The sequence below is a fragment of the Neltuma alba genome, unplaced genomic scaffold (genome assembly GCF_004799145.2).
Source record: "Neltuma alba isolate B1F8T4 unplaced genomic scaffold, ASM479914v2 tig00013081_pilon, whole genome shotgun sequence".
In the NCBI taxonomy this organism is placed as follows: domain Eukaryota; kingdom Viridiplantae; phylum Streptophyta; class Magnoliopsida; order Fabales; family Fabaceae; genus Neltuma; species Neltuma alba.
The window spans coordinates 785,221-808,865 of record NW_021637411.1 but is presented as its reverse complement, the minus strand read 5'-3'; the positions used below and the strand labels follow the sequence as shown (position 1 = coordinate 808,865).

The following is a 23,645-nucleotide window of genomic DNA, read 5'->3' as shown; positions in this document are numbered from 1 at the left end:
TCAAATTAAACTCCCCTCCACTGTGGAACGGAGATCGCGAGATCGATCGCTGGTAAACAGACAAATGCACCATAGTCAGCCGGTGACGACAACGGTTAACTCAACACCCACCCCTGCTTCCACCGGAAGCCCTTCGGAGGAGGCTCCGCCGAAGCAGGTGGCGCTAGCAATGGATAGGCTGGGCCAAGCGGCCCGAATCATCGCAGATATCAGAATTGGCGCCGACCGTCTTCTTGAAGCTCTCTTCATCGCCTCACAGCCTCATCAAAGCACCAAGCCTTTGCAGCTGTTCCACAACGAAGATGCTTCCATGCGTCGACATCTGCAAGACCTTCGTTCCCTTGGTACTCTGTTTCTACCACTTGGATACTAAGTTGTACCTGGGGATGACTTTGTTTTTAGCTTTGGCTTCTTGCTTCTAAGATTAGGTTTTATACTCTCAGTATTGCTTTAACGTCGTCGTTGTTGTTTATTGACATTTTTCTTTCTGCTAATGCATCTTTATGTTATTTTGTGTTGGTAGGAAGGCAGCTAGAAGAGTCTGGGGTTCTTAACGAATCGCTTCGATCGCGAAGTAATTCTTGGGGTCTGCATATGCCTTTGGTTTGTCCAGACGGCGCTGTAGTTGCATATGCTTGGAAACGACAGCTTGCGGGGCAAGCTGGGGCTTCTGCTGTCGACAGAACTAGGTTCGTTGCATGGCAATTGGTTCGACATTTTGCTGCCTGAATTTCAAAAGTCCCTTATAGTACTCATTGGTGATTAACTGACAAACTGTGCTAGTTAGTAGCACGGCTTGTAAATGAGGAGGAATTTTAAGGAATTAATTCGATGAAGTGTGTTGCGGAAGTACAATGCGGGAGACCTTTTGTAATCCTCTCAAGAATATTTTGCATGATTTTGGGGAACACCTTCGGTCTTCAATTTTTGTAATGGCATTCAGAATGCTATTGGAGACAGTTATACACGCATGCTCTGAATCAATTGAGGAGGGAATTAGATCATTTGTCTTATACCTAGTCTGTGCAAAATACTTTAATGTTAGTCTGTAACAAAGCTATGGCAATTTTTCCTATAAGAGGTAACAAATAGAAACTGATCACTTGCTCACTGAAGCTTATTTATATTAGATTTCAGGTGACAAAATTAAAATTATTGGCCATTTAAGAAAGTGGAGCGGCAGCCTTTTTGTGCTCCTCTTTTGTCATGCAATTCATGAACAGGGCCTCTAGTGTTACTGATTTATGCTACATTGATTGCTCACTTAGGCTTCTCAATGATTTCAGGTTGGCTCTCAAAGCCTTCACTGATCAGAAAAGGCGATTCTTCCCTCATCTTGATGATGGACTCCTAAATAATGACACACCTTCAAAGAAACATTGTGGTTCTGAAGAAATCATGTTGGATTGTAAAGATGAAGCTAGCAGTCTCAGTACATTACCAGATGTTCTAAAGCGTTTGGAAAAGGAAGTGCCAAATCTGGAAATTTTAACTTTTGAACGATTGGACTGGTTAAAAAGAGCTCCTTCACTACCCTCCTCACAAAATGAGAATTCTGTAGAACATAATTTCCATGGATCAAATAACCTAAGGCCAGGATCATTTGGAACTGATGCTGCAGACAAAATTGCTGTGATAGAGTTGCTATTTCCATCTGTCTTTAGAGCTGTTGTATCTTTACACCCTGCCGGCTCCATAGATCCTGATGCAGTAGCTTTCTTCTCTCCAGATGAGGTACACTTGATAATATTATTATGAAATTTGTCCTTGTTACTTTGTTCTTGGAGAATTTTGTAATACGAAATTTTTTTGGTTATTTTGCATGATTTGACCATTCTGTATGAGGTGAATTGCTCAACCCACTATCAATGTTCTGCTCTATTTGGAAAATATGTAATTCTTCCACTCCTGAAGCCATAGTTGTAGGGAGAGAATCGATAGGCTGCTATGCTTTTATGGCAGCTAACTTTTGAAGCTGTTCTTCTGCATATCCTGTATTTATTTTATGTTTTGAAGACTGTATTTTAAAGTTTAAAGTAGAGACTAGGAAGCTACAGGAGTTAGGTGGCTGACCCTGACTTGCTTTGTGTATTTATTATCAATCCTTAAACTCAAAATCAAATTCAGTAGTTACCAGGCTTCATATTCAGATTGAGACCTTGGTTTCTATTAGCACCTCTCCTGATTCTTAAAATATTCACTTCTAAAATGGTTATGTGGACTAGTGGCCCTCCAATGCAGTTATAAGAGTTGTTTCTTCAGTCCAAACAAAAAATCCTCCTTTGTTCATCCACTTGTGATGTTTCTGTCTTATTAGGTGCTCTATTTTAATTCTTCATGTATGGTATAACAATGAAACTCTCTGTGTATTGGTTTTCAATTAAATTTCCTTTCTGAATTAAAGTGACACGAAAGACATCCATATATTCTAACATCCTATGTTGCTTGTTTCCTTGCTCCATTGTATCTAACTGTCTATAATCTTCAACAGGGTGGAAGCTATGTACATGCAAGGGGTTATTCGGTTCATCATGTGTATAGACATATCACGGTAACAGATGTTGTTGCTAATTTCATAATATTGTAATTATAATGTGCAGCCTTTGTGATTATAACTTCATCTTGGTTTTGTCATAGGAATATGCGGCTACAGCTCTGCAATATTTTCTAGGAAACCAAGCTGAAACATCTCTGTATTGTTTATTGGTACTGAAACTGTCTTTTGCAAAGTTTCCAGCATTACGATAATGCTTTGTTTGGTCACGTCAGTAGCTGTTCCTATGGATACTGGGTTTTCTCACCTTTCTGGTTCTTTTGTTGTAGCACTGGATTTGCAGCTACCAGACCCTTTTTACAAGGTCTTGCAGGTTTGTATCAGTTTTCAAATTCTTTGGATTTCTATATCAGTTATCAGAATTATGAATCTCACTTTGCTGCTTCTGCAGTAAGTGTTCTCTGCTACTTGCTATGGATAAGCAGTCAGCTTTGCTGTTACCTCCTGTCCATCGTGCCTATTGGCAGTTTTCTTTTTCAAAGCTGTTGTCAACCATCACCTCAAAAGACCAGAGCACAGATACTACTCAGGCTTTTCACGTTGGCTGCTTCTCTGCAGAAACGTAACTGCATATGCCAATGATATTGGTAAGCCTAGCGCAATAGTAGATTTAAAACTTCAAGGCGCCAGTTTAGATTCTTTAAAATGTTCATTTGCTTGTGTTAGAGATGTCATTCCTCATCTTCCATGTATCCAGAGGGTGAGGATGCTGAAATGAACTTTCCTTATGTTATAGCCCCCATTGTTTGTTTGTTTTTGTGTGTGTATGTGTGTGTCTTAATTTGGCTTGTACGTTGCTAACCTTGCAAGATCAACAGAGGGGCAGCATCTCCTCTCTTCAGATGATTTCTGTAAACATTATTCACTTGTCGATGGGAAGTTTGAGGCAGATGGATTCTCTTGTATAATTACAGAGTCGTGAAGACAAGAGTTATATGGGCAATATCACTTCTGTCCTTGGAGCCCCTTGATATTGTGTCATAATTATCTAAATCAGATCCTTTCCCTTCATCATTAAAAAAGAGCTTAAAAGCGTAACACAAAAGAATGCAATTGTGCTTGGGATCCATATCTCATAATTACACACATAACAACACCACCCCCGAAAAAAAAAATAGGAAAAGAAAAAAGCAGCTACCACATTCACAAAATAGAGGACCCGAACTGATCTTCATCTTGGTATAATATATGTTTATTTGGTATGGTAGTGATGAAGACACCTGGCAGCACCTAAGATACCCAGAAGGAATTTTAGTAGTGTCATATATTCTCATTCTACTTTATCAAGCTAAATCATACATCTCACATCTTAAAATTTCACCCAACATAAGAAACACAAATATAATGTTACCTTCTATTATGCCTTCATGTTCTATGCTGTGGTGTCCAACATATTAAAGATGTAGAACCATCAAAACAAATAAATGTAAAACCAGAGGATCTAACATCCCCCTTATGCTACAGTTTTCTTTGGATTTAATAGAATGTTTGTCTTAATGCGTTTCAGGTTGTAGTAGTGACTCACTTGGTTGAAGTTGTGTTCCTGATAGTTGTAGAAGATTTGAATAGAAATGTTCGGGAAAAGGCTTGTCATTGCTTGAAAGCCGTAGTGTTTGCTTCCTGGGCTTCTCTTCCTCTAACAATAATGCATGTATGTAGTTTCCTAATTTCTGTGCAACAGTTGAGTTAATTGTAGTTAGTGATAAGTTTCAGCAGGAAAGGAGATGTAGGAGTTTTGTGGAAATTCTTGTTGATGGGTCTCCTTATATTTTTTGTTCCTCTTGAATATTTGTGGAAATACTCCCTTGTATTCTTGCGGAAATACTCATTATGGTATATGTGCTTGTTTTAACTGCTCAGTTGATATCTTCATGTTCAGCTTAGGGAAGGGTTGCACTTACTGCCCGCCCGCAAAAGAGGTGGTTTCTAACTTCTTTTGGTTTTTTGGGTCTTTTTGGCCCAATCGCATCTGACATGCGCAGCAGATCTTTCTTTCTTTCTTTTGTGGTCTTTTGACATGCACACATTAGTGATACCTGTGGTGTCCCCCACAATATGATACACTATTCAAATTTTTGCTGAGAAAGATACTCATATCTAACAGTACCTCGAATATAATTGCCTTTAATAAGAGGATACATGTGCCTAAAAACCAAAAGGAAAAAAAAAAGTTATACTTTGTTCTCTTGAGTTTAAAAGAGAAACGAAATAATCTGTACAACTGTCTGAGGTCTGAACTACTTACAGGGTCTTTGCAGAGATGTCTGTTGTCCAAGATATGAACTGTCCAGGACATCTCTCTGCTTTAAATATTTACTTACGGGATCAGTCTCTTCTGTGCCTATACTGAAAAAGGTCATTGGACGTGGTTTTTTCACATGATATCAACTATCAACCATAAGATCATTGAGAAATATGAAAATTTGCTGTTTGGGAGAGGGGACAAGCACGACTATTTTATTTATGTAATTTTACTATGCTTTCATTATTAACATTTGATGTCTTTTGTTATTTTTAGTGATGGAGGTTTTTTTTTTTTAATTTTCACATTCTACAATTTTGTTTACCAGCTTAACCATAGTTCATCATTTAATTAGATATCTTCTTTATTCTATATATCTTTTTGACTCTGTATGATTAAACTTTAACGAGTTATATACTTATATTCGTGCTTTTTATAAGTTGAAAATAATATAACATTTTTTAAATATTGTGTACCACAGAATTTGAAAATAATATAACATTTTCCAAATATTGTGTACCACAGAATTTGAAAATAATATAACATTTTCCAAATATTGTGTACCACAGAATTCACACTAGTTCTTAGTTGGTGGAAGCGAACGACATGTGGCAAACACATGCTGATCGATAGCATGTGATTGTGAATGTGTTTGTTAGTGATGCGCAAAATAATTACTTGAGATTTGACGGAAACTTGAACATCCCGAGGAGGCCATGTGAGGTTAGTCAGATCATCAAGAATCAGCTCAGAACGTTGCTGGCTGCTTTCAATTTGGGGGTCTCCTTCTCTTAACACCCTACCAACTTCCTGCCCGCGATGTGCCGCTCCAAGCAGATTGGATTAATAATGCGTCAAATCGTTGTCAAAGTGACAATGAACCATGATTTCATTTCTCGCGGTACCACCATAGAAGGGTAGTTCAAATTTAAATGGAAAGAAATGTTTAAATTAATTTTTCTTTTTAGTTGCATTTTGCTCACACTGTGAAAGATTCATGTAGGTTTTATTATTCACATCTTATGCATACGAATCATTGCAATTTTCTTTAGTGTGTGCGTGTGCAGGTGTTACAGGTTTTTGTATGATATATTCATTTGGTCTCAACCTTATTGTTCGATCATAACACAATTAGTGTGTTTTATTTTATTTTCCCCGATCGCAACGCGATTAGCACATATAAATTGAGAGAGAAGAGTTTAAGATATCAAATTTATTGTCGTTTAAAAAAAACATAGAAACTGATGTAATTACTAAATCGTCGCCTTTTTAGGATTTCATACTGTCTTATATCGAATATCCTATCGAATATCCATTTGTTCCGATTTTGCTTGCCTGGATAGCCTGTGAAGCCCAAACTAACCTGGCATTATCTTGTGCTAAACCAAACAATGTGCAATGTGAGGCATTTGCACGAATTAGCAAAGGGAGCATGCATTGTTTTCCAACAAGGGGGGAAATGGAAAATTAGCTTGCAGGCCAAATCAAATTTCAAATGGTCAATGAATGAAAGTCCGGAGACAAACAACAAAGAGAATTATAATAAAATCCCAAAAAGAAAAATTACAGAATAAGTCTAAAAAATTATAATTTTCTATTCTGAAACTTGTTACTGTTGTTATTAGGACTTTTTAATAAAAAAATTTTCTTAAGACATTATTGTAATTCTCCCTAACGAATTTTGCTTGGGTCATCAATCGTAGTGAATGAGGCACCATTATATTTATAGACAACCCACTCAGCTAGACAGGGCAAGAGAATTTCTGATCGAAAAGAAATGAAAATTTCCATCTTCCACAATCCAATTCATATGACAAAGGAACACACAACGTTAATGAATGAACAAATGGCAAACACACGTTGATTATGGCTGACTATCTACAAGCATTAACACTTGAGAGTCTCGTAGTTCAACATACAAAGCATACACGTGAGATTTCTAAAGCATATGAAATCTCATGCTGATTTCGACCATCAAAACAGTGGATACAAAATACAAAACAGTTGACGCAGTGCGTTTTTAGCCACAGCAAAGCATGCTACCTGCAGCTACGTACTAGACAGTTGAGACCAGAAGAAGAAGAAGAAGAAGAAACAAACCGCTTGTTTTAGCGACCATCAGCAGAAGTAAAAGAATCTGCAAATCCCGTTGGCCTTGCGGGGATACTGCCTTTACTGTCTTCCAGGTCCATGTAACTCAAGTCCTTTCCTTCTGCCTCTTGCCAACCCTTCACCATCTGATTGAGGGGAAGGCTATAATCAATTCCAGAATACTCCTCAGTGTCATCATCAAAGGGTTTCCATTTTTCAACGAGTGGAGCCAGAACATTTACAGCATGGCCCATATCCGGTCGCTGGCTTGGTTCTCTTGCAGTGCAGTGACCAGCTAGCTCGGCAATGACACTAATACTCTCAAAAGTTTCTTCTTTTTTATCAAGGGACGGATCAATAGCAGCCGTAAGTTTATCCTTATCAGATTTTATATGCCAGAACCATGCTGGCAAGTATTGGTTTTCCTCAGGTCTATCCTCATCAAGTGCCATCAATCCAGTCAACAACTCCATTAGCACAACTCCAAAACTAAAGACATCTGCTTTGGTTGTGATTTTTCCCGTCACTGAAACATTTCAATAGATGAAAGCTCAATTAGTACAATATTTATATGTACCTAGTAAATTAGGTCCCTTTGCGTTGAAGCATGGGGTTCTAAAAATCTGCTACTGAAATGAACTTTTTTTGGATAAAAAGAATTGCACAGGTTGTCCAGGTCTTTCCTGAATGCCAAATGTTTGTGAACATGCGTATCTCAACTTTCAAGATTAATCAAACTGAGCAAAAATGTTTATCAAAATTTAATGACTGATTTCATGATTAAATTCTCGAAGAGCAGCCAAACCATATTTTTCTCACATTTAATCCTGATATAATGATATGAAACATATTCTAGATGAGGATTAAAGTATATTGAGGTTTAATTCGATCAAATTCTGCCACTTCATTAACAGCGTCAAATCCAATTCAATTTCAAGACAGTTTGAGCGGAAAATTTATCCACTGACTATAAATTAGTCTAGACTGCTCTACTAAGAAATATGCACCTTACAGAAACAAATAAAACTTTAGATTCCATGTACTGCTTTAGGATATAAGTACATATAATCTTAACAGCTAGCGAATTACCTGCATATTCTGGGGCTAGGTAGCCAAAGGTCCCAGCAAGCTGAGTTACTACAGATTTTTCACCATCAGGAGCCAGTTTAACCAATCCAAAGTCTGAGACTTTGGCTCTAAAATCATCCCCAAGCAAAATATTGGAGGGTTTAAGATCCCTGTGAATGAAGCTCTGATGAGCCAGACTATGGAGATACTCCATTCCTCTGGCAACATCCAATGCTATATTGAGCCTCCTTTTCCAAGAAAGTGGCTCCAACTTAAGGCTCTTCCATTGAAAAAGATGTTTGCTGAGAGCCCCTTGGGACATATACTCATAAACTAGAATTCTCTCATTACCTTCAACAGAGTAACCCAGGAGAGACACTAGATGACGGTGTCTAACTTTCGATAGAACTGCAATTTCGGACTGAAATTCATCCAACGCTTTGTTACTAATTATACCAGCTTCCATTCGTTTTACTGCTATTTTAGTCCCATCGTCCAATTCTCCCTTATATACGACACCAAATCCACCACGACCAAGCTCATTCTCTGGGGCAAAATTTTTAGTCACGTTTCGAAGAACTTGAACTGATATCACAAGATTTCCAGCTTCAATGACATGAGACTCCCCAGTTGCACTGCTATTTCTACTTCCTGAACCACTTCCTGTTAACGTAGACGTATTTCCATAGGTATTGTTAGCTACAGCAATCTTTACCATATTGTCTGGATCAGACGGATCTCTAGGGTGGATTACTAGTGAACTCGGAGCCAGTGAGCTATCTTTTCTCCTCTTGTAACAATATATCAGGGGAATGAGCAGAAAAGCTGCTGCCGCAACACCTGCAACAGGGGCTACAATTGCAACCAAAATTTTCCTGCTGGAATTCTGTGATCCAGAAGTAGTATTGGGACTGCGATTTGTGTGTGTTGACGAGGATGGAGTGTCAATTGAAGGAATAGAATTCCCAGAAGATGAGCTGTTCCCAGATGAAGGGGCCTTTGAGTTTCCATTCAATAATGAGTTCCCAGCATCGACAAGTTTCAACTTGCTGCTAAAATGAGGCACTGGAGGGGAAATGTTATTGTTACTGAGATCCAACAGCGTCAGAGAACTCAAGCTAGTCCAATTACTAGGTATTTGACCGCTCAGATTGTTGCCCCCCAATATGATCTTAACAAGTGAAACTAAGTTTGCAAGTGAGGGGCTCAGAGTACCATTGAGTTTAAATCTGGGCAAATTAATCACGGACACCTTTCCGGAGGCATCGCAATTTAGTCCCAGCCATGGACCTTTACACGGGTCATTACCAGACCAAGATTCAACTAGGTTTAAAGGATAATTCAATCCATCCAGAAAGTCCAGAAGTGCCATGACTTCAAAGGCACAAGGAACCCCTGGTTTGGGTTGACAAAAATAATTATAAGCGTATGAAACTTTGCCTGCTGCGAAATTTGGAATCGGTCCCATTAGGTGGTTGTTGTTCAAATTAAGACTGTCGAGTTTCATTTTACCCAAAGCATCTGGGATTATGCCAACGAGCTGGTTAAAATTGAGATCGAGATCCTTGAGAGAAGTTAAGGCTCCAATGTTCTTAGGAATCGTCCCTGTGAAGTGATTTCCATGAAGCCACAGACTCGTAAGCGAAGTCATGGTTGCCACCACATCAATAGAACCAGTGAGACCGCCGTCCAGCTGATCGTTCAACCACAGAACCTGCAGAATCGAGCCACTTAAAGACGCAGGAATCTCACCAGTTAAATTGTTGCGTGAAAGTCTCAGGGCAGAGAGAGAAGACAAACTCCCCAGAAAACTCGGCAATGGACCGGCTAAGTTGCAGCTCATACAGGAAAGATTGGTTAACTGCGATGAATCTTGCAACTGAGGGGGGAATTGCCATCCAGTACTGGCATTAAAATTATTATCATCCAATGCCAGAGCTTCCAGGCTCAAAAGCCCGTCGAAGAAATCAGTGGGAATGGAATCGAAGTCATTGTAGTCCAAGTACGCGTATCTCAAATTGGATAACCCACTGAAAGTCGGTAACGGCCCGTTGAGTTTGTTGTTCTGAAGGCCAATGTTTTCCAGCATGGAGAGCTGGTTGAAATTCTGAGGCAGAGGACCACTCAAGTTCAAGTTCTTAGCCTGAATCTGGGAAACTCTATTTCCCTTGCAGAAGATGTACTTCCAGGGAGGGCTTCCGCATGGGTCTCCACCATCTTCAGGCCACGGCAGAAGCTCCGGGTTGTCCAAGCCTTTCCTGAACTGGTTGAGAATCTTAACGTCATTCGGATCAGTGGCGCTAAAACCCACTACCGCAAGCGAGAGAATGAGTGCTGAAACAAGCTTCAGGAAACACTCGTCCATGGCGGGAGCTCCGCGGTTCATTTAAAGCATCGACTCCTGAGTGATTGACGAAATGCTCCTGCTTCATTCAACCATACCATCTGGTCAAATCCGGCGCAGAAATACAAGAGGAAAACGCAGATTTCAGATACGAAACGAGGGAAAGAACCTAGAATCCCTGAAATAGAAATGTAGAATGCGACGAACTCTTTTTGGAGTGAGAGACTGCAATGTCTACTTTGTTCTTCTGAGACTAGAAAGCTCAGATCCGTTTATCCGCCTCATCGACATTCTGGATTCGCTTGTCCAGTTCGCCCGACGTCACGCTTTTCATTTTATCAATGACTGCGGAACTGCCACGTTCCATCCGGGATTGCCAAACGCGGCCTTGTTGCCCCAGATGTCATGTCTCCAAAGGGCCACGCTATTTTGTTTTATAAATCATGACCACTACAAAATTGCCATATGGCTGTTGCGTCGTAATATGATACTCAAGTAAAGCCATTCATTCATTCATTTTCGTCAGAAGCCATTCAATTCAGTAATTATTTAATAAATTATAATACTTCTTGTTGCGTTATCACGTTCATGTTTATCATTTTTACATCAAGAAAAACACTTGCAATAATAATTAATACAGATGCTCAAGGAATCTGTCTAAATGCCTCAAAAAATAGTAAAATAATAATAAATTAGAATAGAAACTTAAAAGTACAGAAAAATATGATCAGCTACAATTCCTTAAAAAAAACCAGTTACAAATATTTAGTTGTACAAATTATAACAATAATTAATTAGACTCTTGCAATATAAGAGTATCATATCATCAATGTATGAGCAGCAAGTATAAAACTTGCAAATAAATTCAATGTTATTGATGTTCTGCTCTGAAAAATATAGGTTAAAGTATACATTGAGTCCTTTAATTTTGTACAAAATTTCAATTTAGTCCCTTAACTGTAAAAAGTATATTTTTAGTTCTTTAACCCTAAAATTTTTTTTTAAAAATGAGGGTATTAAGATCTTACATGTTAATAACATATTTTCAAATGTTAACATATTAAGTTTAATTTTGAAAACATTCATGATTGTTACAAAAAATCATCATTGAAACCTAATAATTTTATGATTAAATGACCAAATGTTTGTTTTTTAAAGTTAAAAGTCCAAATTAAAACCTTGTACAAATTTAAAAGACCAAATGTATATTTTAACTAAGAATATATAAAAGTGACGTATGAATATGCAAAGATTGAGGCGTTAGAAAAATTGTTTCATTAATGAGATGATTTTGGAATCCCTGCCATAAATAAATAACATCTTGTTTGACCATCCCTAACTAATGCGTTGGTAACTAAGTCTTAATATTAAGACCCAAATGTAAAATAATAATTAAAAAAAAAAAGAATGCTGTCGTGAATTTTACTGCAAGGTGTTAAGCCCGTGTTCAGACAAAAAAAAATACTAAAAGGAAAAAAATCTCTAAAATAGTAAATTATTTTTTTATTTTTTAAAGTTTTGTTTAGTATTTATTCTTCCTATTTTTCTCTTACTTCCTTCTCCGTTTAATCGAAACATGGTTTGACCTTATTTTTCTGTTTAAAAAAAAAAACTGATGAAAAAAAACTGATCGAAACATAGTTTGACTGTTTGGCCGAGTGGTATGTGTATGTGAGGTGTCTACTTCACGGGTTTTATCCCTCCCCCTTGCAACTGAAAAAAAAAAATGATGGGAAAATGATAGTCAGAGCAGGGGAAACCGCAGGAAACGACATGCCGTCAATGACTTAGGATTGGTTACTTTAACTTCTTCGCGCAGAACTTTGATCACGAGTTAATATTTTATAGGTTTTCGCCGCTCTTTTATTAGATGATAAAAATTATTGTTTTAGACAAAATTTATAATTTAAAATTTAAAAGACTAAAATTAAAACAAAAACAAATTTAGAGAATCAAAATTTATATTAACTCTTTAATTATTTTTACTCACGGCATACCGTAACGTAAGTGAGAAATCCAACGCGGAACTTTAGCAACCGCTGATGAAATCATGAAACGCAAGTTTAAAGCCTCGCAGGAAAAAAACTCAGATTAATTTCAGACTCAAGGGGATTATCTAACCAGCTTCAAAAGTTCCTTATTTGCGGTTTTTTTTTTTTTTAACCAGCTTCTTTGTTTGCATACAATATCATAATTAAGCGGTAAGTGTATATGTATGCGTAACGTCGTTATTCGCAATTCAAACTACGGAACTAAGAAATGGTGACACGCCAACACACTTCATGTGATTTTTATGAATCATTTGGATTATTATAATGGTGAGGAGTCAAATGATCATAGCCACGTGGTCACGTGTAATCTTTAAGTGAACAGCCAGGCATTCATTCGTCCAAACTCCAATTATCCACATGCATTTGCACGTGCCTAATAACACTATGATTATTGCTTGCATGAGAAACACAATTAGCCTTTTATTTCAAATTTAAGCAAATATCCAGTTTTTTGTTGCCATGTGGGAAGTACACCCAAGCAAACTCATCTGTCAACTAGCCCCACACACACACACACACAACATTTTAATTTGTATTTCAATTTATTGAATTACATAAATACAAGACAAATGCATGTAAATCAATTTTTATCTCACGGCTTATCCGTTTGATGAAAAATAAAATATATTTATCCTGAAATGAAAAATACGGTGAACATGAAACGTAAAACATAATATGAATATATATATATATATATATATATGGAACCTTGACGTCATCTAACATTATTTCGCTTATTTCTTTTAGTTATTAAAAAAAAATGCAAGGCCGCGGAGCGAAAGGGGATGTTTGGTTGAGTTCGTGTACTGTGTACAAGAACATTTGTGTCGAGTCGATAAAAATATTTACTAAAATATGACCTTTTATTTTTAATACAAGAGTTAGCAAAATTTTTAATTTGATTCTAAATATAAAATATTAATTTATTTTGTCTTTTATATTTATTTATTTATTTAAATAGTCCTTATAATAGTTGTAAGTTAAATGTTTCATCAAATAATAGTTCTAACTAATATACATGATTAGTAAAGATATTTTAAGAAAGATAACACATTTATTACAAATAACTAGTTTAACAAACTTTCTTAATCTATTTAAATTGTTAAAGACTGGAGGTAACATTAACAAGCCGGAAGTTATAAACCTTTCCGTATTTGATTTTAAAATATAAAAAAAACAAGAACACAAAAAATTATTACTCGTCGTTTTTTAAAAAAAAAAAGTTGTAAACTATAAAATCATAGTCAACGTTCTACTGATCGGCCGGATGCATGCCACCCGCTCCCGGTAAATCAAAGTCAAAATTCAAAAGTCAAATCCCCGTTGTTACAGAACACCGACTAGTCCCTTTGCCTGCTAAGCATGGCGTGGAAAGACGTTCTGAAAATAATTAATTACATTTATGATCCCTTCAGCTGTTAAGAAATCGTTACAGCTATAATGTAATTTTTATTACTACCTCCTGTTCTAATTATAAGAACTAATTGACTAATTTGAGGAGATTAAGAGAGTAAGTTGAGTTAGTTATTTGTTCTAAATAGGTATTGTCTTTCCTAAAATATCCTTGCTAATCAAGTGTATTAACTAGAATTATAATTATTAGAAGGATTATCTTGAAAAAAATTGAGTAAATATGAGAGACAAAGTGGATTGGGTTCTTATATTTAGGATCAAAATAAAAGTCAAACAAATTCTTATATTAAAGACCGAAGGTAGTATTTTATACTACCTCCGGTCCTAATTATAAGAGCCGGTTGGCTAATTTGAGGGGATTAAGGAATTAAGTTGAGTTAGTTATTTGTCTTAAATAGGTATTGTCTTTCCTAAAATATCTTTGTTAATCAAGTATATTGACTAGAACTATCATTATTAGAAGGGCTACTCTGAAAAACAATATATAAATATGAGAGACAAAGTGGATTGAGGTCTTATATTTAAGACAAAAAAAAGTCAAACAGGGTCTTATATTAAGGACCGGAGGTAGTACTACTTCTAATCTTAAATATAATAGCTAGTTGACTAATTTAAGGAGATTAAAAAAATAAATTAAGTTAGTTATTTATAATAAATAGATATTGTTTTTCCTGAAATAACTTTGTTAATTAGGTGTCTTGGCTAGAACTACTGTTGTTTAAAGGACTAGCTTGGAAAAAAGTACAAATATAAGAAACAAAGTAAATCGGGGTCTTATATTTAGGACTAAAATAAAAATTAAACGAGATCTTATATCAAGTACCGGAGATAGTATATTGGATTTATTCATTTCCCTGTGTTTTCTGAAATCAAACATGCCTTACTTTTAATTTGTCCTGATGTCGGTTGAATAAATATGCATGCATAACAAGACAAGAAATAATTAGGGTGCTGAGAACTCGCTAATAATGCTTGTGAGTTATATCATGTGATCCAGCTCGGTTGAAAGCTCTGCTTCAACTTGTTTTGTCCGGTAAGAACAATAAGACGCAAGTTTTATTAAACTATTTTCACGATTTTATATCGAGATCGATGATGTTGAAGATATATGCATGGTTTCTTTTGTTTTACTGCAATCTAACAAAGAAGATCCAGTAACGTAACTTTTTCTAAAGCAGCAACATTTGACTTCGAATTCAAAAAATGGTTTAGCTAGTCCAGTACCAGTGATTTCTCCACCCAACTAAACGTGTGTTATGAGCATTGCACATTGTTTGAGATAAATTTGTTGACAAGTAATTTCTTGTAGATCACACACACACACACACACACACGTATATGTTCCTTGTAATGCTTATAGTGATAAGGATGCTGCTGTTCAGTGTCCACATAGCCTTTAATGTATGGAAATGAAATAAAAATGTGACGAGATATCTCTGGTACCGTCACTCATTCAAAGTAAAGATATGGCATATGATATAATTGGGTTCATTATTTACTCCGAAGAAAAGAATCATGCCGGCTGAAGTGGGAATTAATTAACATATTTATACTTTAACAGCTGGTATATTTATATTCTCATGAGTAAAAGTCTCTGCGGAGAAATCTTATCTTCACGGGCACAGAAGGCAATATCCTTAAACAGTTGCCATATCCCGAAAGACTTCATAAGGTGAGTTTGATAACATGTGATATGAAGTAAAGCGCACGACCGAGAACATGAGATGCGTTAGAATAACATTTAAGATTAATTAATTATCTTGTTGGATCGACAAAGCAAAAAAAAAGATTAATGTTCTCGAAGCACTCGCGAAGAACAGTAATAGAGAGAACATATGCGAGAGATTCAACAATTTGAAGCTGTCATTTTCCACAATTTAAGCTAGCAAGCACCATTGGTTATATTATTATTGCAGTCCAGCTGTTTTCTTTTGGGTTTGCTTAGTTAATCAATAATCAAGGTGAGGAAAACCCGATCCACTGAATGAAATGCGAGGCACGCATTGCCAAGTTCTTAACACATAATCCAAATACTACCTCCAGTTTTTAATATATAATCTTATTTGATTTTTATTTTGACCTTAAATATAAAATTTCAATTTATTTTGTCTCTCATATTTATTTATTTTTTTCAAAAGTAGTCTTTCTAATAATAATATATAGTTCTAGCCAATATACTTGATTAGTAATGATATTTTAAGAAAAACAGCACTTATTTATTATAAATAACTAATTTAACTTATTTTTTAATCTACTCAAATTAGTCAACTAGTTCTTATATTTAAGATCAAGGTGGTAATTAATTAAGAATGATTAATAATATCACGAGAAATTTAGAGAGACAGGACGATCGAGTTCGAACTCTGTTCAAACGAATATATTTGTGTCGGGAGCTGAATTGGATTTGGACTCCCCACCTATGATTCCGTGCATGCATGTATCCAATTTCATCATCACAGACAAAAATGGGGCACCCAATGCTATAACATTCCCTGGAAACAAATGGCATCATATTTTATTTATAATGATTTACAGGGTCACAATAATAAAATACAGTCACTTGGCGAAGAGAGTGACAACTTTTAAGCGTAATGTGTGGTCCACATTATTCGATCACCAGATAGAGAAGAAAATATGTAAAAATAAGCCGGTCTTATTTGCTACGAAACATTGAAAATAAGAAATATAAACTATGATTGCAATTGAAAAAAACCATTAAAATTTTTTTTAACATGAGTAATTGCTTGTTATATATGATTAGGTAAACTCATGGAGATAGGATTGAGAAATACTACTTTCCCCTATGATGTTTCTCAATCCCATATATATGGATTTGTCTGATTCTATACAACAAACAATCTCTTATATTAAACACTCTTTTAATAGATTTGCTCAATCCCAATTCTAATCTTTATCTCTTATTTTTAATGTTTTGTACCAAACGGTATCTTGATTCATGGAATAGCTTAAAGATGAGTCATTTGATGTTTTAAATTAAAAATAATCAAAAGTAGTACTTGGTATTCATTTGATCATTTCATGGTATAATACTGTAATTAATCCACATGCTGTGGCAATGGCGTATAGCATAGAACCAATCATCATGCCACAACAAACAAACATACCAAAAGTCTTGGCGTATGTGGATCCATGGGCATTAACGTAATTGCCTATTTTTAACAAAATTTAAGGGGTTTATAATTAGATATTTTGAAGGGAAAGGTGGGGGTGGCACAGGGAACCAGTCATGAGTGAGTGAGAAACAGTGAAATGATGCAAAAGGATGGGAAGGGAGGCCATGCCCGGTTGCAAAAGCTGGTTTTGGAGGAAGGCACATACCACAGACAAAGTCGGGCCCCATGTCTATTGCTATACTTTTTGTTTCTATTGTCTAATGAATCAATCCATTACTAACATTAAAAAAAAAAAAAGCTGATTTTTGGGTTCAATTAGTCAAAAGTTGCAGACCTACATTTTTGGCCTTTTCTCATACCTTTTATTTAGTACTCTTTCGGTTTTAAATATAAGACTCAATTATTAAATTGATTTTGGTTTTAAATATAAGACTCATTTATCATATTTATCAATTTTTTCTAAATTACTCATATGAATACTCCTTCAACCATAATCAAGTAAAAGAAGGAGATGAGGTGTTAAAAAAATATGATTATGATATTTTAGGAAAAATATGTCATATTTCTTATAATTATTTAATTTATTTAACTTTGTTAATCTAATCAAATTAGTTAAATATGTTTTATATTAAAAATTTTTATCGTAAACCAATCTTTTCGCTTTAATTTCGGGGGGATCAAAGACACAGGAAGACATCCCGCAGATTGCAATCTCTGAAAAGAGCTTTAGAATAAATAAATTATATATCAGGTGGGTGACCGCCACTACTGCAGCATCAAGGATCAAAGTACTTGGTCATGAGTGATGAGATAAATTTGCTCTGCAGATGTGAAGGAAAAAGGAAAGAACGCAAGTCTAGGCAGTGATTTAGTCGGTGTCTTTGATTAAGCCATGGTTTTCGTGATGTTTGGATCATTGACTGGGTGATTAGATTAGATATTTAGTTTAGACATGATATTGAAATCGAATCAGAAGGCAGCCTGGTAATAATAAATAGAAAATCTTGAGAAACTCCAATGCAAGTACCCTCCTGCGCGTTCGTTGGTGGGTTATTGTTTCCCATTGGCCATTAGGCCCCATCGTGAAAGAGACGTCTCCCTAAATTCTAGATTACACCTCGCCGTCCCTAACACGCGCACGCCTTTTTCTACGGTTTTTACTAGCAGTGTGCCATGTAGGAGCCGAAAGTCTTAGTTTTCATTTAGTACCTGTCTTGGCAGTCAAAAGGGCCTTTGAAAATGGTAGGTTATTATTACCACCGATGGGAAAGAGCCTGTTATTTCGTTTGTTCGGCCATAAAAGTAGCACTCATTTATGTGCGCCGATTATTGGGTGAAAAATTGATTCTGCCGAAACCAGACTCGAGACATTACTTTTTTTGTAGCCTTCTGAAAACGGTACCGTGTGAAGATTAAACATGGGCATATATTCGAAATGACAAAACAATGTGGTTATGTCATGTACAATGGAGGGTTAATGTCAGGTCCCTCCCGAAATAATGATAACGGAAATGGGAGATAGAGGCGCGGAGCAAAGGGACCCCAAATCAGCAAATAATTATCGAGACGCATGGATGATTGGTGACTTGGTGTCTCCATGCCCATTACCAGCAGGCAAAGCTAGGCTGTCTCGCTGTCGTCATGCCAACATAAGTACATCCCTACAGTACCATATCGATTTAGCACTTTGTCCTTTTCCCTTGCCGTAGTTCTACTTGCCCCATGCTCACGGCCACCCACCCCCAAAAAAAAAAAACAGCAAATATTCACTTACTCTTAATATTTAACCAGATAAGTACTTTACTCTATAATCTACTACCCCCCCCCCCCAACAGGACCAGTATAATTTAGTTGCTCAGAGTGTTTACGTTGAATAGGCCCTCCTCCCTGCAAATGCCTATTACTATTGAAAGGGCCCAAAAGCAATCAGATAACACCACTGGAGGTTTTCCCCTTTTGAATCTTGTTCTGATAGGCCCAAATTAACACTTGGGTGTGTCAGGCCCAGATCCAAACTCATATAGCAAATTGTTAGCCCAATCTTTATCAGTGGGCTCATTTTAAAAAAGCGCAGTGTCGCTGGTGCTCTTCCCGGCTCGGTTAATTGCCAATAAAACCCAAATAAAATCAATCCCCACATAAAGTTGGGGTTTATGCGTCGCGCATACCAGGTTCGGAACAGAAGTACGATTGCCGACTCTCGGCTTGCTCTGAACTGAGGAATTCGCCGCCGTCACCATGGTTTGCTCTTCACCTTCATCATGCAGCCTTCATGGCTCGAAAATCTCATGCGTCTACTGATTCCTTATTTCATGTTCCGTTCTTTCTTCATTTTTTTTTTATTATTATAGCCACAAGGGGATTATATCGAACTCCATAGAAAGCGTCATGGCTATCGTCTCGACCACTTCGAGCGAAAGCGCAAGAAAGAGGCTCGTGAGGTTCACAAGCGCTCTGCCATCGCCCAGAAGGTCGTATTCTTTTCCCCCATTCTCTCGTTGAGATTTCAACTACCTTCTTCTTCTTACCAGCTTTAGTTGTATCTCCATTATTCTTACTGCCTTCTATTAATTCGCGTGGAACAGACTCTGGGTATCAAGGGCAAGATGATTGCCAAGAAAAATTATGCCGAAAAGGCTCAGATGAAGAAGACGTGAGTTATTACTTCGAGTTGATTCAGTTTTCACTCTTAATTCTTGTCTTTTCATATTAATTTTAAATACGATGTGGAACTGATTGAAATAATATGTCAGTCAACGTTTAATTGTGTTTATATTTTGCATTGATCAACCAAATGTGTTTTTAACCCTCATAACTTTATTCTTTTGGCTAGAAGTGTTATTTCACGGCTGAATGCTGCCTTTCTCTACTCCCCTCTCCCAACCCTCTCCTTCATTGTGACTGACTTGCATTTTTAGAATTCTGTTGGTTTCTTTTCGGGTATGTCTGGTAATTGGAAGGAATAGTGAAGGAAAGAGTATGGTGGTTTAGTATGTAAACTCCCTAATTTCAAGTAATTGGGAACTTAATTATAAACATTTGAATATGATCTGTGTGAACATTTGAAAATTCATGCCTTGTTATGGGTGATAGCTTATCAGAGGTGGGTCTTGTAACGTTTTCACAGATGATATGCCATGCCTGCGGGGTGTGTGTATACTACAACAAGTTTTGGTTGATGTATTTATTTGGTTCTTGAGTGCTTTTATTATTTCAGAATAATTGGTTAATTTTAGACTGTTAGTGTAGTTCTATTTCACCAATTTCCCCGCTATTTTGAAATTCCGGAGTAATAGATTCACCATCATTGATCAACAGTTTGGCCATGCATGAAGAGTCAACATCCAGGCGCAAGGTTGATGATGATGTCCATGATGGGGCAGTTCCTGCATATCTTCTTGATCGTGAGAATACAACCAGAGCGAAAGTTTGTCTTTCCACATTCTGTATCGAAAAGATTGATCTGATTCCTCTGAATTCTATGTAAAGTGAACTAACACTTTTTTTAATAATATAAAAAATAATTAGGTTCTTAGCAACACCATTAAGCAGAAAAGGAAGGAGAAGGCTGGAAAATGGGATGTTCCTCTACCTAAGGTAAAATTGCACCCAATCTTGTGCTCCAAAATGTAAAACGATTGTTTTTATTTTGCTTCTAAGCCCATGTGGTGGGTAACTTGCTTGAGTGTGTTGGGGATAAGGGCTTTAATGCAATTTTTTGGTTTAGGTGCGTCCAGTGGCTGAAGATGAGATGTTCAAAGTGGTCAGGTCTGGCAAAAGAAAGAGTAAGTCATATGCCTTGATGGTCTCTTTATGATTAAGTTGTTTATTTTGATAATAATTGGCATAAATTCCTAACTCTGAAACATATGGTACCGGTTGCTGGCTGGTGCAATACATTAAACAGGGTATATAGAAGTTATTTACTTTTTGGTTTTTTTTTTTGGGGGGGGGGTCCTTAAATATTAAGACATTATTTTGAACTGTGATAGTATTTTTCATATTGTCTACTCATTGTTGGCTTAACTTGTCCTTGTTCTCTGTGTGCGTGTGTGGATAAAGTGTTCTTGCCCTTTATTAGCTTGATTATGTATGAAGCCAAGTGATCTCCATCTGTAGCTTGAATCGATTTAGGTGCTTGAGCCCTGAAGTTCTTCCTTTTGCTGTGGCTAATTTTTTTTTTTTTGGGGGACTGATCACTGAAATTGAAGCTGTGGCTAACATTATATGCTAATTCTTGAGCTTGGGTTTCGTGATCTTCAAGGGTCCTGTTACTGCTGAATGTAGTCTACGTCCATGATCTTTGGTCTTTTGATGCATTTCGTTTTCAAGAAACGAAGTCGTGTTATATGATTATATTAAACAGGATATGTAATGATGTATTCCCATGCTAGAATTGCACATGATAAATGATAACCTACCATTTTGCAGCTAAACAATGGAAGAGGATGGTCACAAAAGCTACATTTGTTGGGCCTGGTTTTACCAGAAAACCTCCAAAATATGAGCGTTTCATACGACCTACGGGATTGCGGTTTACTAAAGCTCACGTGACGCATCCAGAACTGAAATGCACCTTCAATCTAGAGATAATTGGAGTGAAGAAAAATCCAAATGGTCCTATGTACACCTCTCTTGGTGTCATGACCAAGGGAACCATCATTGAGGTAAATCTCCTGATCTACTTGGAGGTTTCTTTTCAATCTAATGGGGTTCTGATGGGATTAAGCTGTCTCATGACATCCCATCTTGCCATTTTGTTTATCGATCTGCTTCCACTGGGCAATGGTATTGTAAGGGTTTCGAGAAACTGAGAATGACAGTGTTACTAAATTTTATTGGTCAATTTGAATTTCAGGTGAATGTCAGTGAACTTGGTCTGGTCACCCCTGCTGGGAAAGTTGTATGGGGTATGATTATCAGCCTAACCCACGTGTTTTTTAACCACTCGCGGATAATTTGACTAATGTGCTGGTTGTATTTGTGATAATCCAGGTAAATATGCCCAGGTGACAAACAACCCAGAAAATGACGGCTGTATAAATGCAGTTTTGCTTGTTTGAGCTGGAAGCAAGGATTTGAGTGCTGACTTGATCTCTATGCCCGTGCTGGCTCTGCTATTGGCTGACTCATGCACCACTATATTTCATTTCATCTTCGTGTAAACTGTTTTGTAATCTCTGCCGGCGCCTGCATATTTAGAATGAGGAAACTGGGGAACTATTAAAATTTTTGACCCAACAGTGGCAGTTGTCTGATTATACTAATATTTAGCGAGTCTAGTCTTCTGTGGTTATTGTACCCTGGGGAAATCAAAGATTTGTTGAGCAAAATTAAAGTTCTTTACTGAGAAGTTTGAGTTTTTTTTTTCTTTTGGGGTACAATGAGAAGTTTTTCGCTCACGAGACAGAGGGCCATGCCCTAAAACAAAAGGAAAAACTAGACTATGGGGGATATTAGATCCCAAGCACTCTTGATCAACAAGTGTCCTAAGATAAGTGGGACAGACATCCGGCAAAGGAGAGGAGGATGGTCCCTGTTTAGCCAACGAAGAGGATTATTCCTTCTCCCTTGTTACAAAACCTTGTCAAGTCAAAGTTCCATGGTAGTGGGCTCTAATAAAGCCCGACGTTTAAGTCTTTCATTGGCCCCTTCTTTGTTCCTCTAAAGTGGACCGTCAATTTTATTTGGTAGATGGTCACCTCTAGCTTGCAATGAAAATCAAAGAAGTTGATAACGCGTGTTGCAGAACCGCAGATAGAATACAAGATAGGCAAGATAGGACAAGGAATGATGGGTGCATATTGGCAGTACTCCACTGAAAGGGAATGGGGCAGCAGTAGCAGCAAACCACTCGTCCATGCCATGGAAGCAGAGAGAGAAACAGGGATGCTTGGTCCCTCAAATATCCTTCTCAGCTTCCAATGACATCTCTCAAGTTAATAAGGAGGACTTGCTCGGTCCTTCTTGTTCGTTGTCAGCTGTCATGCTCATTTAGCTTCCACCTATTCATCCCTCCTTTGTGCGCATTATATTACGCGGTCCTTAATTAAAGTTGCTGACTACTCACTAGCACATATTGACACGCATTCCCCCTTAAAAAGTAGATTTCTACCAACTAATTATGACACATGTTTCGTGAAATAATTTCCACCGTCCGATTGGGAACCAATTAAATTTGATTTCTTTTATTTTTTTTAACCCTTTACTATTATCAACACATTTTTTCTGAAAAATATAAAATTGCATCGAAGATTTGCCTTTCGCATAATAAGATATGTAACTTGAATTTCATGTTTAATAACTTTGGTATTGGCGAATAATTAGAACTTCGTGCTCGTGCCTTTAAAATACTAGCAAGCATCACTCAAAAATAAAAATAGTTAGCATAATTGGCCTTTTCATTTTAAAATAGATTATGAGAATGTTCTGGATGAAAATTTTTATTTGAATTATATTATTTATAATTTATGAATAGCGTAATTGCTTTAATAAATTTTATTTTGTATATTAGTATATTAAATAAAATTGCATAAGTCAAACCCACAGAAGATTCAAAAGCTGAATTTTATTAATCAGGTGACTAAAAAAGCATTTACGCTAATAGATGATCAACCATGTATCAACCTAGATGAATTATAAGCAAAAAGACAAAGTTGAAGTTGAATTTTTGTATTGGCTAATTTCTTCTAACGTTGATAGATGTAAGAGAAAATGACCCATAAGTCCTAGTCAAAAAAAAAAAAGA

At 36.7% G+C, this 23,645-nt stretch overlaps 3 protein-coding genes across 4 annotated transcripts; 2 read left to right on the top strand and 1 right to left on the bottom strand.

Moving 5' to 3' along the window:
* Nucleotides 1-26: 26 nt before the first annotated feature.
* Nucleotides 27-5,172, top strand: LOC114734250 (mediator of RNA polymerase II transcription subunit 27). Of its 2 annotated transcripts, none has more exons than XM_028921834.1 (8): nucleotides 27-344; nucleotides 524-689; nucleotides 1,287-1,734; nucleotides 2,492-2,551; nucleotides 2,638-2,706; nucleotides 2,824-2,867; nucleotides 2,946-3,141; nucleotides 4,802-5,172. In XM_028921834.1, exons 1-7 carry the CDS (start codon nucleotides 65-67, stop codon nucleotides 3,118-3,120), a joined length of 1,242 nt encoding a protein of 413 aa, XP_028777667.1. In that variant the 5' UTR covers nucleotides 27-64; the 3' UTR covers nucleotides 3,121-3,141; nucleotides 4,802-5,172. The 2 variants fall into 2 exon arrangements, with proteins under 2 accessions (XP_028777667.1, XP_028777666.1); XM_028921833.1 differs by lacking the exon at nucleotides 4,802-5,172 and adding an exon at nucleotides 4,062-4,442.
* Nucleotides 5,173-6,627: 1,455 nt separating this feature from the next.
* Nucleotides 6,628-10,655, bottom strand: LOC114734232 (receptor protein kinase TMK1). The gene is made up of 2 exons (XM_028921808.1): nucleotides 7,977-10,655; nucleotides 6,628-7,413 (listed from the first exon to the last, which is right to left on the bottom strand). Exons 1-2 carry the CDS (start codon nucleotides 10,339-10,341, stop codon nucleotides 6,905-6,907), a joined length of 2,874 nt encoding a protein of 957 aa, XP_028777641.1. The 5' UTR covers nucleotides 10,342-10,655; the 3' UTR covers nucleotides 6,628-6,904.
* An 8,397-nt stretch (nucleotides 10,656-19,052) lies between these two features.
* On the top strand, nucleotides 19,053-22,250 carry LOC114734234 (ribosome biogenesis protein NSA2 homolog). Its single transcript, XM_028921810.1, has 9 exons — nucleotides 19,053-19,138; nucleotides 19,249-19,368; nucleotides 19,483-19,550; nucleotides 20,216-20,324; nucleotides 20,426-20,494; nucleotides 20,625-20,682; nucleotides 21,329-21,564; nucleotides 21,756-21,807; nucleotides 21,893-22,250. Exons 1-9 carry the CDS (start codon nucleotides 19,136-19,138, stop codon nucleotides 21,958-21,960), a joined length of 783 nt encoding a protein of 260 aa, XP_028777643.1. The 5' UTR covers nucleotides 19,053-19,135; the 3' UTR covers nucleotides 21,961-22,250.
* The last annotated feature ends 1,395 nt before the right edge of the window (nucleotides 22,251-23,645 follow it).

Bases quoted from the DNA above. Each gene is read 5' to 3' on its own strand.
- LOC114734234 (XM_028921810.1), top strand. The intron at 20,325-20,425 runs GTTTGTCTTTCC...AAAAATAATTAG, and splicing joins AGAATACAACCAGAGCGAAA to GTTCTTAGCAACACCATTAA. The intron at 21,808-21,892 runs GTATGATTATCA...GTGATAATCCAG, and splicing joins TGCTGGGAAAGTTGTATGGG to GTAAATATGCCCAGGTGACA.
- LOC114734250 (XM_028921834.1), top strand. From the start codon at position 65: ATGCACCATAGTCAGCCGGTGACGACAACGGTTAACTCAACACCCACC. The intron at 345-523 runs GTACTCTGTTTC...TTGTGTTGGTAG, and splicing joins GCAAGACCTTCGTTCCCTTG to GAAGGCAGCTAGAAGAGTCT. The intron at 2,868-2,945 runs GTTTGTATCAGT...CTGCTTCTGCAG, and splicing joins CTTTTTACAAGGTCTTGCAG to TAAGTGTTCTCTGCTACTTG.
- LOC114734232 (XM_028921808.1), bottom strand. From the start codon at position 10,341: ATGAACCGCGGAGCTCCCGCCATGGACGAGTGTTTCCTGAAGCTTGTT. The intron at 7,414-7,976 runs GTAATTCGCTAG...GAAATGTTTCAG, and splicing joins CCTAGCCCCAGAATATGCAG to TGACGGGAAAAATCACAACC.